The following is a 16,391-nucleotide window of genomic DNA, read 5'->3' as shown; positions in this document are numbered from 1 at the left end:
CTGAGACGGGGTACTATCTCCCTCTCTTGATGCCGTCTGCACCCCTACAGACACCCCCCCACACCCGCTGTACTACCTCCTCTCCTCTACGTAGCACCACAGATGCCCATGTTGCCCTGCAACAGCTGTCTCACCATGTGCCCTACCAAGTGTTGCCACCCAACGGAGGGGAGAGGAAGTGAGGAGGAGGGAGGATCAGAGTGGGAAGGGAGGGAGGGTGCTGAATTTGGATGGGAGGAACCAGGTCATGAATATTAATTTCCCTTTTTCACTCCAAAAAGGAGCTGCCGATGTCTACATGGTGACCACAGTTCTTGCTTTGTACTAATTATCAATGTGTAATCATAATTTTTTATTGCACCCTGGCTCACTCGCTGTTTCTGTTTCTGTCTCCCTCTGTCTGGCTGTTTCCGCGAGTCTCTCTCCTCATTTGGTTCTGGATTTGGTCGAGGTGATGGCCAGTGCCCATATTTCCCCCCCCCAGTCACAGGAAGCCCCTGGAAGCAGAGTGGAGAAGGAGGAAACCACAGTTGCGGGGCTCCGTCCTATTGGTGCAGCAGGTTAGCGGCACATTTGGTGACCAATAACCAGAAGGGGTTGCATAGTAACAGCAGGACATGGAGAGAGGGTATTTTCAAATGCAAACACTGGTCCAACATGTCAGGTGCAGGATCCAGACTCGATCCAGTGACAGAACAAAATGGAGGGCCAGGATGGTGTGCCGCCATTTTGGAGCAAAATATTTTGAGTATGCATGCCATGTCTCCTAATTATGTAGAAATAAGCAGTTTAGACTGCAGTGCAAAGAAGTGGCGACAAAATGACCTTGAGCAATAGCGTCAGCTGACAAAATAAAATCGTCGCTAGCGGTTGATTAATGACCGAATAATGAACAGTATTTTCTTTTACTGTCATTTAATTAAGTGTAATTCAAAGGTGCCAACGTCACGACTAAGCCGCTCTAAATATTCAGCAAATTACTCAAAATTCATTCAAAGACAGACATCTGTGCTCACAGAGGAAGCCATACCTGTGACTTTCTTTTTTTATTTTGAAATTGGAAAAGTAAATCAATGAGGCATTAAAGATGCCAGGACAGATGGATGTGAAAGTAGAGTACCATCCAATAAACCGATGCCACATATTCTTCCCCTGTGGTCTTTCTGCATGCTAAATAAATGCAGATGAGACCTTGAGACGCCCAAATTAAAGAAAACTAATAAAAAAGTATAGGGAAAAGTACAACAAAAAAAAGAGAGTTGTGAGTTAGTGTGGCATAGCACCCTCCTTGTGTATTTGTTCATTTAATTTTGAAGGGATGAAAGCAGACAGGCATAAAGAGGGGCAGACGTAGAGAGATCACAGCATCGTGTACCGTATTGGTGGGTAGTGTGCCACACAGTCTGCCTCCTAAAGCAATAAATCTGAAACAGCATAATAGATAAACGCAATTCAGAACACAAAATACCCTGCGAGGGAAAACTAATAAAAAACTGAGTGATTAAGTGGAATCAGAGCTCTTAGGCAGTATCTGGAGATGGGGGCTGTCGCCATACAAAGACCAGAGCGGGCCAACACAACAGATGAGAGAGCATAGGGACGGGGGGCCGAGAAAACGAGGGCTAAAAGCAGAGGGAACGAGAGACAGATGATGGAAGTGAGGAAAGGAGAGATGGAGGAGAGAGAGAAAGTGAGGGATGGATGGGGCAGCAGATCAGAGGGAGCCTCTAGTGTGTCTTGCTCTCCCTTTAAAGAAGAGCCAGGAAAACAGATTAGGAGTCCTCTTTTCTCCTGGGGAAGCGCACGCACACACACACACACACACACACACACACACCCTCCATTTAACCGCCCTCCCCCTCCTCGTCACACAAACATAAAACTAACTAACTTTTACGCTGCACCCGCCGCTGACCTGCCCGGCCCAGAACAAATTCGCTCGGTGCTGAAGCCGTCCTCGCTCTCAGAATGGGAGGAGACACAGAGCCACAATGACAGCCTGTGTGCTGCCGTTTAGGTGACCTCACATCAGGTCACGTTTGCTAACTGTTTATGACACAAAGAAGAGTATCTGCCTGCTTCAGAGGGATGCGAACACAAAAAGCAATCGTCCGTACAAATACAGGGAGCCACTGTGTCCCTGTGAGTAGGTAATGTGGCTCATATTTTCTTCTCACTTGAAGATAAATAACATAACTAATGGTTACATTTAAATGACTCATCTGACTAGGTATTTATTTGCGTTGTCAGATATATGAAAAGCAATTGTGTAAAAATAAAATCCCACCAGTTTCCCATCTTCAAATTGCTCCTTTTGCTCGACTAATACTCCAAAAAAAAAACCCCGAATATTCAAACATGGCAAGGAAACGCAGCAAATCTCCACCATGAACGAGCTGGAACCAACAAATGTCTAAATTTAAAAAAAAATAAAATAACCGTCAATCATCTAATAAATTAGTCACCTAATTATTTTTAGTTCTTAATTATAATATCCCTGTTGTCCAGCTAGTAATCTGACGTGAAATATGTGATTCAGAACTGTGCTTATGCTTTATCAGTTTCACTTTGTGCGTGTATGTGGTGTGCTATCAAAACTGTGCCCAGTGTGAGCTACTGATAAACCACCGCACTGACTATAGCACAAAGACACATGCACACACACTAAGCTCGTCTCGGTTTAATTCTAGGAAAGGTGAGGTCTCTCTTCAGAAAGCCAAACGGCTCTTCGCGTCCTCATGTCACGTACTCCTGATGCATTATCAACGTTTGTCTCAGAGTAAAATTTGCAGTTAGACAAATCAGTGAAGCCGTACGTTATGCTTTACTGCACACAGTAACGGAAAAAAAGCATTCAAATCCTAAACTTCTTATTGAAACAATAACACTCTAATAAAAGCACTGAAAAGCCTGCAGACGGTAACAACTGTTGACTTTACAGCAAAGCGTCATTTTTTATGACATTGTCCACTTTTGCCATATTGGTTTTTTCTCCAAAGCACCCAGAAATTAAATCTGGTGGATTAAAAAAAAAGTATAAAATTTCCCTCTGACCATGTAGTGATGCAAAAGTAATCAATAAAAATATAACCCTCAAGCCAAAGTGCAAGTATTTCAAAATTGTGCTTAATAATTGAGTTAACATAGCTGCTTTCAGTACATTTACCTTCAATCCTTTTTTCTTAAAAATACTATCAATTTAAAGGATTTTTTTCTCTCATTGTCAGACAGTTCCAGCTAGAGTTCACTAGTTCAGCCTAAAAGGGAGCACATGCTGAAAAGGGCATATAAGGTTTCCTCACACACGTCCTTCTATGACTTAAAAGGAGTGCAGCCATATAGAAAAATAGTAATAATACCTAAATAATAATGAAAATTATTTCGCAATGACCCTTTTTGACATGAAGTGCCTTCAGAGCTGTTGGATGTTATTGCCAAGCAATGAATATGTTACTCCCACAGGCTTCATTTAAATTAGTATTTTTTCTTATCTATTGTATATTGTTTAGAAATCAACCTTGTGCTCCCAGATGCAGCTGCCTTTAAATCAACCCTCACATTCCCTGTTTTAACTCAAAATATCCAACAGTAGAATAAAAAAAAAAAAAAGAGGTTAAAAAATGTGATTCCAGAATTAAGGTGACATCAGTGTTTAGGTGGGTCATATTATTTTTTTCAGTTTCCTTACAGTTCAAAACCCCCCCCCAAAAAACTACTATATAAGCACTGAGGGGTGGGATGGGGAATTATGGCTTATAATAAAAACCGCTCTTCTCTATTGGTCTATAAGGCACCATAACGCCATAATCACAATGTCTCTGAGTCGAGTACCACATGTGGCACATTCATGCCCTATCTCTCCTGCCAAATTTCCTCCCTGTGTAAGCCATATAATGTAAAATAACAAGAAATAAACATTTAAATTAATCTTCATTTCCAGATAATTTCAGAATCACCTGATGTCAGTTTAGAGGCTGCACAACATTTTTAAAAAAGTAGATCATCGTGAGCGCTTTATTGCTGTCCCCCAGTGGGAAAAAATCTCCGGACTGAAGCTGCTGCCTCGAAATCTGTAGGTTAAAAAGTCTCCATGACTCTGTAGTGGGAATGTGCTCAGCTGGCAGCAGCAATGTGAACATACTCCACCCTCCATCCCATTCTCCCGTGCCAGGGCCGGGCATTCCTCACCCCTCCAATGGCCAGTTACTACCCGCTCTTTTTCTCTGCATTGCACACAAGCGCACACAGACTTTATTCTCTTTTGGCCCCTGCGCAACTACTTGAAGCAAACTATTTCCTCCTTTCCTTCTTTCCTTGCCACATACATTTCTCCATTTCCTCCTTCCAGCTATGCTTCGTTCTATTTCCGCTCTCTTCCGTGTTTTCCCCTTCAACAACACTCCATCTCCTCAGCGCTTTCCCTCAGCTGCTCGCTGATTTGAGTTTATTTGCATGGCAGAGCGTAAAAGATGCAGACAGTGTGAGCAGGGCCAGCAGAGCCCTCCCGTGTCCATCCAGGCCGGGGCTGAGATTTGTAATGCTAGACAACACTCTGCAATGCAGGGATAAAACCTCGGCCACCGCACACAAAAAGAGCCTTGTCTTTTTTCCTTTTTTTCCCCCCTTTCCTTTCCACCGCTTACTGCACTTTTGGAGATGCAGATTTCTGCGAGGCTTTTCTTTCAGCAGGGACAGGAATAAAGACTGCAGAGAGGGAAAAATGATAGTTCCAGTTTGAGTTTGATGTATGGCCTCGATGCAGGGTATATTTTTGTTTAACTTTCACTGCAGCGCGCGGCGGTGAGATCAGGCTGGGAGTAGATGTCAGTAGTGCTGCAGTCAAGAGTCAGAGTGAAGTGGTTTAAAAAGAAGAAAGGCAGCACGACTCGGGCCTTCGGTTTGTATTTGCCATTTCTGTTGTAGATGTGCAGTCCACTTTTCTAAATCTCCTCCTGGCGCTATTATAGATCCAAGATTTGGCTTCTTATATAGACACATCTTTTTTTCCAGTGTTGCTATATATACTTTGTTTGATTGTTTCTTTATAGCAGTCATGTGTGGCTTTGCTAACATAGCTGCGTGTGATCTTTACTAGTAGAATTGTACATGCAGTAGCTGCTGAAGCTATTGGATTGAGCTCACAGTTTTGTTTGCATTGTTTTCTCCATTTTCTTTTTCCTTTATTTATAGTGGTTATAGATTTGGTGAATGCCGTTCTGCCACACTTGTGCAGATTAGATAAATCAGCTTCTGTGTTTTTTGGGCCATTACGTTTGACAAATGTGAGTTATTTGAGCTTTTAGTTTGGGGGCCAGAAAGAGAACCACATAAACAGACACAGATTCGTTGGGTTGTTTTCTGAATTGCTTCAAAAGAGATGATTCTTTCTAAATGCTTAAAGGATATTTCAGATTTCTCCCTAGCATGCCCCCTCTCCCCTTCATTATACACCTCAGTGTTTAATCATTTGTTCAATAAAGTGTGTACCTGTTGATTGAAGTTTGGCAGTGCACTCTGTTTGGCAAACTCCAGTTCTGCCTTGTATTTCGTGCCTCTAATCTTGCAAACATGTAATGACACCAAGTCCATCACTGATGAGTGAATATTTACAATATCTCAGTGCCATCCACTGAGCAGCTCCGTGTCTCATTCAGCATTAGTGTTCCTCTGATAATTAGTTTTGTCCGTGTCAATCATGGTTTGCAGTTATATTCCAGCTTGGAATGTGAAACTTGTCATTTGGAGTAAAAAGAAGAAAAAAAATTCCCCTAATTCGTTTTGGGGTTTACAGACAAGCATTTTGGACTTAGAAAAACTCCTTCTATGTTGTCTAAACTTTGCTTGCCTGATCCCACAATGTGCCCTTCTTTTCTCGCAGTGAGGTTTAGAGAACTTATTGCCCACATAATGCTGGGTCTTAAAACAGCGTGCTATCAGAGCCATTGTGGTCTGCAGTAATGGCTGGTTTAGGGGGTTGTGGTGAGACTCACTGCTCAGGGCTTTCATTAGCTCAAATCTCAGCCTAATTGATGCTCATAAGTTGCCTCGCATGATTAGGACTAGTGCAAGCCAACAAATGTCCTTCAACTTTTGAGGCATATCAACTAAATATATATTTTTTTAATGTTCTATTCCAAGAAACATCAGAGGAAGGCATTAACTCTTCTGAGACTTCTCCTTCTTGTATTTTGTTTTAATGACAAAATAATCTTTTCTTTGTTAGCGTACTGCCTGTTTCCACTAAACGCAGCTTAATATTTAAATACCTGGAAAAACACAAACAGTTTTAAGGGCTTCACATTAAAATAAGACCAGCAGCCCAGCCCCCCCTTTTTTTAAATCAGGACTGTAAGAAAAACATGGGAAATGTTGAAACCAGGTCAACTGCTAAACATATGGTGCCTCAGCATCAGGAGGAAGAAGTATAAATTATTATTTATGACACATTAATAAACAAATACGTGTAGTTTTGCCTCTGTGTTATATTTATCAGCTTTAATGATTACATTTTAAACAATGTTTTTGCGACGGCCATCGGACTTTTTTTGCGTTTTTATTTTTGTATTTATTTTTGTGTATTTTATTTATTTCAGAAAACAATTTGAGAGATATAATTCCCTGTAATATGTTATTAAAACCATTCCGTTTTATAATTCAGGTGTAATTCTGCCTTTGAAATTTCAAGCGGAAACGTATATCTAAAGAGAACGAAGGGGGTATTTAAAGTTTCAGTTTCTCGTTTTTTCAGCGTCCTCAGAGGTTCCGTGTTTTAAATACCTGTGGATTTTTCCCCTTCTATGTTTTTTATTTATCCCATATTTTTACTTTAATTTTATAGTTTTTTGATTTTACGTTTTTTATCGGATTTTTAATCTTTTGTTTTATTTACGGTGTTTTTTGCCCTCAGATACCTCAACCTGTTTGTTGATTAAAACCTGTCTTTATGCCATGTTAATATTTTCCAACCATTTTCAATAAATAGCTTTAAAACAAAGCTACGTGATTTATTTATTTTTATTGTTAGTACAAAAACACCTTTCGATTTTTATCATCTCATTTTTTTTCTTTTCTTTTTTTCCGGAAGCAGATTCGTTACCTGAAGCTTGTAGAAGTTTCTGTGGGCCTGCTGTAAGTTCCGGGCTACAGTGGGCTGTGCTGAGTACACAGTGCGCGCTCACTGTGCTGTTATTTGTACTTTAATTAAGAGTTAAGAAAAAAGAGGGGGGGAAACCGTGTTGTGGGATTATTTGGGGTTTAGAGGCACAGTTTGGTGTTTTTCCAATTAACTGGTCACTCTCCAAACAGGCCGTTGGGCATGTGTGGGCTTCAGCATCTGTAAAAAAAAAAAAAAAGAAGAAGAAGAAGAAGAAAGAGAGAGAGAGAAAGAGACCAGAATTAAAATTAAAAGTAAATAAATAAAGTATTGGGAAAGGTCAAGGTACAAACTGTGAAAATCAACAATACGCTTGAGGCAGAAAGCCTCTGTCATTCAATCAATTAATAAAAATGTTAATGTAACATTAGGAATTATTATTATTAATAATATTATCATTATTATACTTATCATCATCATTATCATTATTATTTGTACAGGCTCCTACTTCATACTTTAAGTCATTCACCAACTTTAGTAATCAAGCCAATCATCCATCTGATTGTTGAACTTACCAATAATCGCTTACCTCGACGTCTACCTGCAGTTTGTTTTATGACTGAACAAATAAGATCCTATTAGTTATTTAAACAAAATTATCATTACATTAAACATGTCAGAAATATGTAAAAATAGAGAGAGAGGGGGGTCAACATTTTAAAGGCCTTGTCATTTTTTTCCCTCTTTTTCAAAATAAATCCATAAAAATAATTTTATGATAAACAAAAGGAAAATGTATTTGTAACACAGGTCCTTCACACCAATTAATAGAGGCGATAAACTGATGACCTACTAAGTGTTAGGTTACGTGGTTTCTGCTCAGTCTCGTCATATTTTGCTCAGTGTTGGTTGTCTCCTGTGTTAAAACAAAATTTAAGCTACAAAAAACCAAAACGACACTTGCTCGTATCTCCCTGCTGTTGGGTAACTGGGCCACAGGGGCCTCCGTTTCTAAACAATAATAATAACAATAACAACCCCGCACATGTCATCCCGCCACAGACGCAAACCGAATAATCGAAATTATGCTGAAACAAAAACAAATTCATTTAGAGATGATTAATTGATGTGGCCAAATGTGTGGGGAGGTCAGCGTTTAATTATTTATAAACCGTCATGTTGGAGGAATGTCATTAGGCTGTTTTCTTTTTTTCCCCTCTCTCTCTCTGAAGGAGAGACTCAGATAACTCCACACGCACAGCTGAAAATAAAAGCAGAAATAAGGCCAAATTCTGATTTGTCCAGACGATGTGTATCAGATTCATCTGCAACAACGAAAATATTTAGTTTGTTGCTTTAATTTGAACCAGCCGTTTATAACTGTTGAGGAAAGCCCGAAAGTTGAGTATGAAACAAGAAACGGCCAAGTTTTGAATGTGACTGGCGTGTGAACAGGTTCAGTGACCAAATCTGCACAAAATCCTCCAAATATTTTTTCTCCAGAGTTTATTTTTAAATCACTCTTATCTGCTTTTTTAAGAGACTTTTTCATTCTTAGATTATGTCCTTTAGGCGCCATGGTGTCCCCACAAGTTCTCCTGGCCAATTTTATTTTAATAAAAATCTGTTCCAGGTGATGTATCCAAGTTTACGTTAAAAGAAGAAGAAGCTTTCTTAAATTGAAACTTGACATCAGAAAGCACGTGCACCAAGTGTCTTATGTGGCAGGTCTGCTGGATCTGGCCGTTGTCCTTAAAATCTCTGGAGCAATAAACAGTTTCTTAAAACACGTGGTTACTTTCTGGTAAAGTGGAGAGAAGGTTTTTGTTTTGTTTTTTTAAATCATGTTGGTGAGGATGTCTGTGATATCTCAGATGAATTTGATCCTGTTGCTTCACAGCGTCACATCCTGACAGTCACATGCAAAATACCCTTAGTGCCACAGATATTGATTTCCATAGTGGAAATCAAACAAAGTAAGTTTTACGTTTAAGGAAAGCTGTCCTGCTTGACTGCTCAGTAACTGACAGCTGACTTTTTCCCCCTTTTTATATTATCAGCTGCGTGGATACAGAGAGCACAGCTGATATCTGTGGCCAGGTTGTCATTAAAATAACATATCATCTTTTTGTGGCTCGATCTTTGCTCTTGGGTTGTACACATTAAAAACACCACACACATAAAAACCGAGCAGCTCTGCTCTCGCTCGGCCGTGCCCACAGAGTCACTCTGCAAACTTCAGGCGGTAGGTAGGAGCCGGCGCAGCCCTCTAATCCCTGCAGCCCGTGATTTAGCCTCTGGTCCTCCTAATGCTCCTAAAGCCCCAGCTGCTCTCCTGGCTGCTCCGCTCTCTCCGCGACAGACTGCACACCGCTCGCTTTATTAATAATTCACCTAATAATTCACCAGTTCGACGCTGCCGCCTGAAGCACCGGCCCCCCCAACCCAACCTTCACTGTAAACAACTGCCCCAATTCCCCGTCTATTATTTTGTGTATGTGCGTGTAAACAGGGCGCATGCTGCTGAGGTGAGCTATTTAGTGGCTGATATTTTGGGAGGGAGGGAAGAGCAAGGCAATCTATCGCTGCCGGAGCGCACGGCGAGCTTCCATTTTTACGCACCGAGGCATCCAGAGCCCCGCCGAAGCCGCGAACGACGACGTATCGCTGTACAGGCATTCCTCTATCGGCGAGGCTGTAGCGATTTGAAGAGGCACGACGCAAGCTGCTCTTTCATCTCGTCAGCTTTGAGGAGGAGGCGGCGAGGGACCAGGGGTGTCCCCCCCGTTTGCGTGTAACTCCGTGCGTGTGCTTGCGTGTGTTTGTGTGCGTTCGGATCAAGAGAGAGGAGAGAGAGAGAGAGATACGAGGGTAAAACAGATCGGACGCGCGGCAACGGAGACAGCTGCTTTTGGACACGTTTTGGACACAGAAGCTGATCGACCGCAAAGGCTGCACACGGAAAAATAATAGAAACAAAACTTACTCTGCGTCACTTCTCCCGTCCATTATTATTTTGGGTTGTTTTTTTGATTTTTTTTTAAACCCGTATTATCAGTATTAATTCGGGCAGGGTTTTTTTTAGCATCTCCCAGTCTGCTGGAGTTTGGCCGCCGAAGGACGCACCTCGGGACTTAGACGCAGACGTCTCCCTCACTTCTTTCTGCGGGACATGGGCGCATCTGACGCCAAACAGCGGTAGACGGAAGGCTCGGAGCTGGTGTCCCCGTTTCCTTCTATCGCTTTCAGAGTGGACCGACTTTTGAAAGAGCGTGTTTTTTTCTCTATCTGGGCCTAAAGCCGACGTGTTTAAAGGTCCTTTTTTGCTTCCGGCAACAGCGAAGAGACCAAGTCTTCCTCCCTCAGCTCTCACTCCCTCTCTCACTTTTTTGGAAGCTGAACTTTTAAAGGAAAATGGGGCATTGAGAGGGTTGGCAGATCTCCCCACGCTATAATGGTACGTGCTGTGTAACTCAATAGTTCCTTTCTGTTGGCTCTATAGGGTAAAGTCTATAGGGCTGGAAATAAACAAAACATCCTTGCACTTATTTCAGGGCTCTAATTTCTTTGTAAAGAACTTTTGTTGCGGATAGATTTGGCGCTAGAGTTCTGGGCCACAACACACCTGTGTGCGTCCCTGTGCACGTGCGTGTATGCGCGCGTGCAAATGTAAAAGTAACTCAACTCGTTTGTCTGCCAAATGTAATTACAAAGCGTCTAAATGAGCCGCGATTGACTAAACATTCAGTACTGAGCGCTGAGTGTTAAATATTTTTCTCACACACTGCCTTGTTTTTCCTACAGCTCCGTGCATTTTATTACTAAAGTGACTTTAAATTTTTTGGTTAACAATAAGCTACTTTTTTGTTGCAGTTCTTTTTCGTGAAATTTCTCCCACAATGTTCTCAAATATATGCAGCTGTAATAAATATGTGCATGGCATGTGTTCAAAAATAATTTCCCCCCCATTTAAATCAGTGCAGTTCTCCTTTCTGGCGCGTTAACGTGCAGGATCGAGTGGCCCTGTAGACAGAGGCTGATCTTTGCCGCTAAAGTCACATAAAATAAAAGCAAAGGTAAATCATAAAGACTCGCACAGCGATCGTGTTTGGACGATATATCACTGCTGTGCTGGTTATTATTATGCCCTAAGAATCGCAATAAATTAACGTGGCGCACGACTCTCGCGCGTTCCTCCACCTTGCACTCGCCGACTCGAGTCTTTTCTATCGGAAGGCGGCTGCTCTTTTTATCAATGGGCACTTCATTTGCGTAGCTGATGACACTTTATAGCGACTACAAGGGGGTGGGGAGGTGAGGTGACACACAGACCGTCTTTGTGCCCTCAGAACAAGCGCTGAAGGTCCTCAGAAAGAGCAAGTAGCATAAATTAGAGCACCTCCGAAGCATTTAATATTGATCTGAAAATCGGATGATGATGATCAGCTCATTATCTCTCTAAATCCAGCAGCATTTGGAGATAAATATCAGATTTTATCATCAATATCTTCTCTAAGACTGCAACAGTAATATTGAAAATGCAAGGCCGGTGAATCTGTGACCATCAGCTTTACGTGATCTCTATTAAGTCAAAGCTTTACGTTTTAAAATGTCCTAATAATAAATCAGCATTATCATTGCTAAATCAACTTAAGAGATTGAAGCAGAAGATTCCATTATTTTTGGTATTTTATTTAAGCTATTTTTACTCATAGATTTCTGATTAAATCTGTTAAAGCTTTTAAGTATTTTAAGGTGATAGTGATAGTTGTTTACTGCAACATAGAAATAACAGACTGCACTGTGAAATACTTTGTAGATCATCAGATATGTTTCAGTATCTCATTATTACAATCCTGTAATATAACTCTTACTCTTACCCATGCGTTTTCACCTCAAATATCGATGCTGTTACACACAAAAACTCATCTACCTTCCAGAAAGTTTGAGACCTGTTTTAGAACAGTTAATCCTTAGAAATAAAACAATGAGAGTTTATTTAGACTGAAAGCATATCTGATTATAATGTTTCTGGGAATGCACACGGAATCTCACAAATGATAAGCACCAAAGATACAGGAGGGGAAAAAAATGTGGCAACAGTTTATAAAACTTTTAGTTTCGCAATCTCTTGGTACTCGGATAATTACAGATCTGTCTCTTTATCATACTGAGTGAGTATACATAACAAAAACACTTTAAAAATAAAAAATATATATATATTCTTTTCATCTCAAAGCCATAGTGGAGATTCACCGTCACTGACATGAGCAAATATTTCCTGTATATGCAGCATTACTTTAAAGAGCATCAGCAGAAGTGTTCATTCACTTTTTGCCGCCAACTTTGCACGAGCACCCTGATTCCTCTGTACATGAAGGGCGCATAGTCCACAAGTTGTCACGTGTTTTTTTTTTATGGGTTATAAATGTCAGCCTTACGTGACTTCAAGGGGGTCACCTACCAAAAACGTTTGCTTGCCCCAGCTGCCCTGACTCCCAGCCATACCTGCTAAACAACAACACAGACAGGCCCCAAGTTGCTCATGATGTCAAATTCTAGGCCACATGTGTCTTCTGATGTCAGCTGTCCAATTATCTGTCTATATATCTTAAGGTAAGCCAAACATTAGACAATTGTTCGTAATTGGCAGTGATACTACGATCCTCATTTTGTTTTGATTCTCGGCCTATAATTTCACAGTTGGTTGCGCTGCGGTTGTTGCAGAGAAAACGTGCCAACCACAGAACCTGTCAGTCAAATAAAAGTCAAGAAACTTATTGGTGCCAAGTTGGGAGGTGGGCGTAAACCTTTTACCAGATTATTAAATACATTTTCAAAGTACCATTTCAGTTAAGATGGAAGTGGGTGAGACATTTGAAATGAGCTCAACGCGCTGCCTCCTTGAGTCATATTGTCTGTGTGTGTGTGTGTGTGTGTGTGTGGTATATGTGTGTGTGTAACTCCATGCTTCCTGGTCTTTGTGGTAAACTCTACTGTATTAGAACCATAACCACAAGAAAATCTCCCCACGGATCAGTCCTTGTGTGACACAATGGGTTGATTGTCCCAGCCCAAACCTCATTGTTAAATGCATTAACCAGAGCAGCTAGACCTTAGTTGAATGTGGTTTGGACCTTCAAATAAGAGAATGAATAAGGACCCATGTACAAAGAAGGGTGCCAGTGGCATTGGGTTACTTAATGTGCCAAGGGGGCGTTTGGTGCGAGCAAGTGTGGCAGTGAAATGTTGCTGGTTCAGTTCAGTGTTACAACTGGCATGGTATTATCATAAGGCCACAGCCATAGCCTATCCTGTCTAGCAAGATTAGTAGTTAACAGGCAAGCTGCCAGGCCAAGTGCATCTTGGGGTGTGTCACAATGAGCGCTCTGTTCAGACCTGTTTAACTGAACAGTTTTGGTCAACAAAGAAGGTTTTTTAATAACGAGGCACTGGCATAGTTTCACTATCTATCTGGCATTCAGGTGATTCACCTCACCTAACCTTTAAATTAAACCGCAAACCAGCTTGTATGAATTTCTCACATAAGTCAAATATCTTTTTACTCAAGTCATCTAGGTTTTTTTAAATACCCCAGCAGTCAGGCCTCTCAAACAGACTCCCTGTTCACACGATGTGCCTCCCGCCTTATCCAGGATCCCAACATTATTGTGTAAAACACAACTGCACAATTAAGCCAAATGCAATCTTCAGCTCTGCGTCTTGGCTGTACTTCTGACCCAAGCAAACCTTCAGGACTCACGAGTGGAGTGAAATAATTAGCCCCACTCTACTCAGCCATCCATCCATCATTTTTTTAATGCAGCCCCTCGGTTTCTCATCTTCTTTCTTAGCCTCCCTGTTTTCTCGTCACCCCCCCCCCCCCCCCCCCCCCGAGAAGGCTGTGTGAAAAATCGTATTTTTCCAACGTTTCTCCCCGAGGTAGCTTTGGCAGGGACTCACACGGCGGCCATTTCTGCCTTTCATACACTCCTCACACACCATGGAACAGATCGCCGGTGCGGCCTGGCATCTTTGAAGTGGTTGCCATCTCACGCAGGTTGGCTGGACTGTTTTCCTCTCCCCATCCCCCTATTTTCATCCTGTGCCTTAAACTTGGCAGTGTTGCTTTTCAGCCACCGAATAACGATGATAAAAACACGGTTGAGACACAATGGTGGTTATAATAACCATGTTTTTTTTCTTTTAAAAAAGAAAAAAAAGAAAAGCGGGATCAACAGTGCTGGTAGTGGTTGTGGTTCATGATTGTGGGGCGGCCAGGATAAAGGTTTTCTGGAAACAAGGAGAGGACTGCACCAGGTGTGTGACAAGTGTAAGTTTTTATGTGTAGGTGGTGAATTAGTGTGCAAGTGTGTGTTTTTGTGTGTAACTGCTAATGTGATATGCAGAGAGACAGAAAGCGAGGAAAGGTGGGGCGATGTGTGTGTGTGGTTGGGGGGGGGGATCATTGATATGATGCCATTCATGTGCTTTAAAATGGAGCCATCTGAGAACAAATTCCACCATCAGGGCCTTTCATACACAAAGCTCTGTAGAGGTGTGTTTGTAAGTACATGTGTGAGTGTATGTGCAAGTGCGAGAGCAGGTTTCGGAGATCTCACCTCCAAAGAATTTGGCCATATGGTCGTCAACACTAAATCCAAAGAGAGAGCGAGTGAGCCAAGGAAAGAGAAGTGTCTTCTTTTGTCAGTGAAGGCAGAAAGAAAGGCAGTTTAAAACACACCCTGTACAGATACCTTAGATCAGATGGCTCAGACAAATAAATAAATAAAAATCCTCCACTGCATCCCCTACTCCACATATTTGTGAAGTAGGAAAATCTGTCTCAATTAACACATTTGCATTGGGCGATGATGGACTCCAAATAGGTCACTGACTCAATCTCCCGCCTCCGAATCTTCCCTCTAAAATGTTAATTAAGCAGGGCTTTGAGATTTTTTCGCTCAGGGCTGGCCATATGGGCCGGGCATATGTTCTATATATATAGTACAATATATAATTCATACACTGCTGCAGGAGAGAGTGTTTGGGGGCCCTGGAGTTTTTTTTTTTTTTAGGGGTTTACTACAAAGGGAATCAGTATGTTCTGGCCTCCCCAGTGGCAGGTACAGAGCTTAGCCTATTCATTAGCTTCATGTTATTCATTGTTGCACAATAGGATTGAGGTTCATCAACACCTGTTTTTCTGGCGAACAGCATAAAGTGGGTGTTTAAATTCCTCTTTGTTGGATGGTTAATATGAAATGAGAGCAAATTATCTTCTGTTGGAGTTCAATTGTCTTTTTTGTTTGTTTGTTTTATGTGTGTTATATTGTTCTTCCTGAAGTCAGGTTAAATGATAGCTAATGCTGAGATTCTGGGGGTATGAAGACCTACATATGTACAAAAGGTTTTCTCAAATAGTCAGTGCTCCCAGTTGTCCCACTGCCATCCAGCCAGACACCCATTCACCAGCAGAACTGGGCAGCAGCAGCCAATAAAAACAGCTCTTTCCCACCCGCAGCTTTTTGGGTTCGACTCAACCAATCAGGGAAGGCTTGCTGGTGCACCTGACGCTGTTTCTGGCCGGGGACAGCCAATCACAGAGGCTCCAGCACACCTGATGCATTGTGGTCTGCTTGCTGGTAGTCAGCAGGCTCGCACTGCTGTGGACCCCACCACAGGTGTCGTGGATCCAGGCCATTATTCTGACTGCCAGCCAATCAGAGGCGTCATTTCATTATCAGACACATGTGGCCTGGCAGAATCTGAGCGCTTGCATTTTGTCTTGTGTGTGTGTGTGTGTGTGTGTGTGTGTGGATCTGCATGTCTATTAGCGTGGATGTGTATTTGTGGATGTGAGGGACTCTATTACCCCATTCCCATAATGCCTTGCTCTCTTATCAGCAGGCCTCTCCGACTCTGAATCCCAGCTTCATCATCATTTTGAAACTTCACAACATAGGCACTGCGTTGCCCCCTCAAGGAGTCGAGAGCCTCGGCAATAAAAAAAAAAGAGGCTAAAAATAGGAAAAAAAACAATGTTTATGGACTAATAAAGATGATTAGGAATCGCACAATTGCAGAAAAATGGAAGGTTTGCGAGTGCAGATTATCTGTAATAAAAAGCTGAGGGGAGAGATTGGGGAGAGAGGGAGAAAGAGAGTTAGCCATACAGACCTCTCATTGCGAAGGATATGAATAGCCTTTGTTTTCACCACAACTCAGGGCTGTGTGGTCTGCCAACGTCTGGCTCTTATTATGGGGTTTGTGTCTGTGTGTCTGCGTAAGTGGCATG

The 16,391-nt window shown here is 41.9% G+C and overlaps 1 protein-coding gene across 10 annotated transcripts in view; it reads left to right on the top strand.

Moving 5' to 3' along the window:
* Window positions 1–464: 464 nt before the first annotated feature.
* nfixa (nuclear factor I/Xa) overlaps window positions 465–16,391 on the top strand; it is a 118,787-nt gene continuing 102,860 nt past the window's right edge. Inside the window, exon 1 of one of the 10 annotated variants that reach the window (XM_013272973.2) lies at window positions 465–560. Coding sequence is in view for 9 of the 10 variants with exons in the window: in XM_005469919.4 (XP_005469976.1) it covers window positions 10,548–10,550 (3 nt within the window). In the remaining variant the exon portion in view is untranslated. Of the gene's footprint in view, window positions 561–9,612; window positions 10,551–16,391 lie in introns of those variants that run through there. The other 9 variants (XM_005469919.4, XM_005469920.4, XM_013272970.3 and 6 more) reach the window with 9 other exon arrangements.

Source organism: Oreochromis niloticus, linkage group LG6 (assembly GCF_001858045.2).
Source record: "Oreochromis niloticus isolate F11D_XX linkage group LG6, O_niloticus_UMD_NMBU, whole genome shotgun sequence".
NCBI lineage: Eukaryota > Metazoa > Chordata > Actinopteri > Cichliformes > Cichlidae > Oreochromis > Oreochromis niloticus.
The sequence above is the reverse complement of the archived record's forward strand: the minus strand, read 5'-3'. Positions and strand labels throughout refer to the sequence as shown.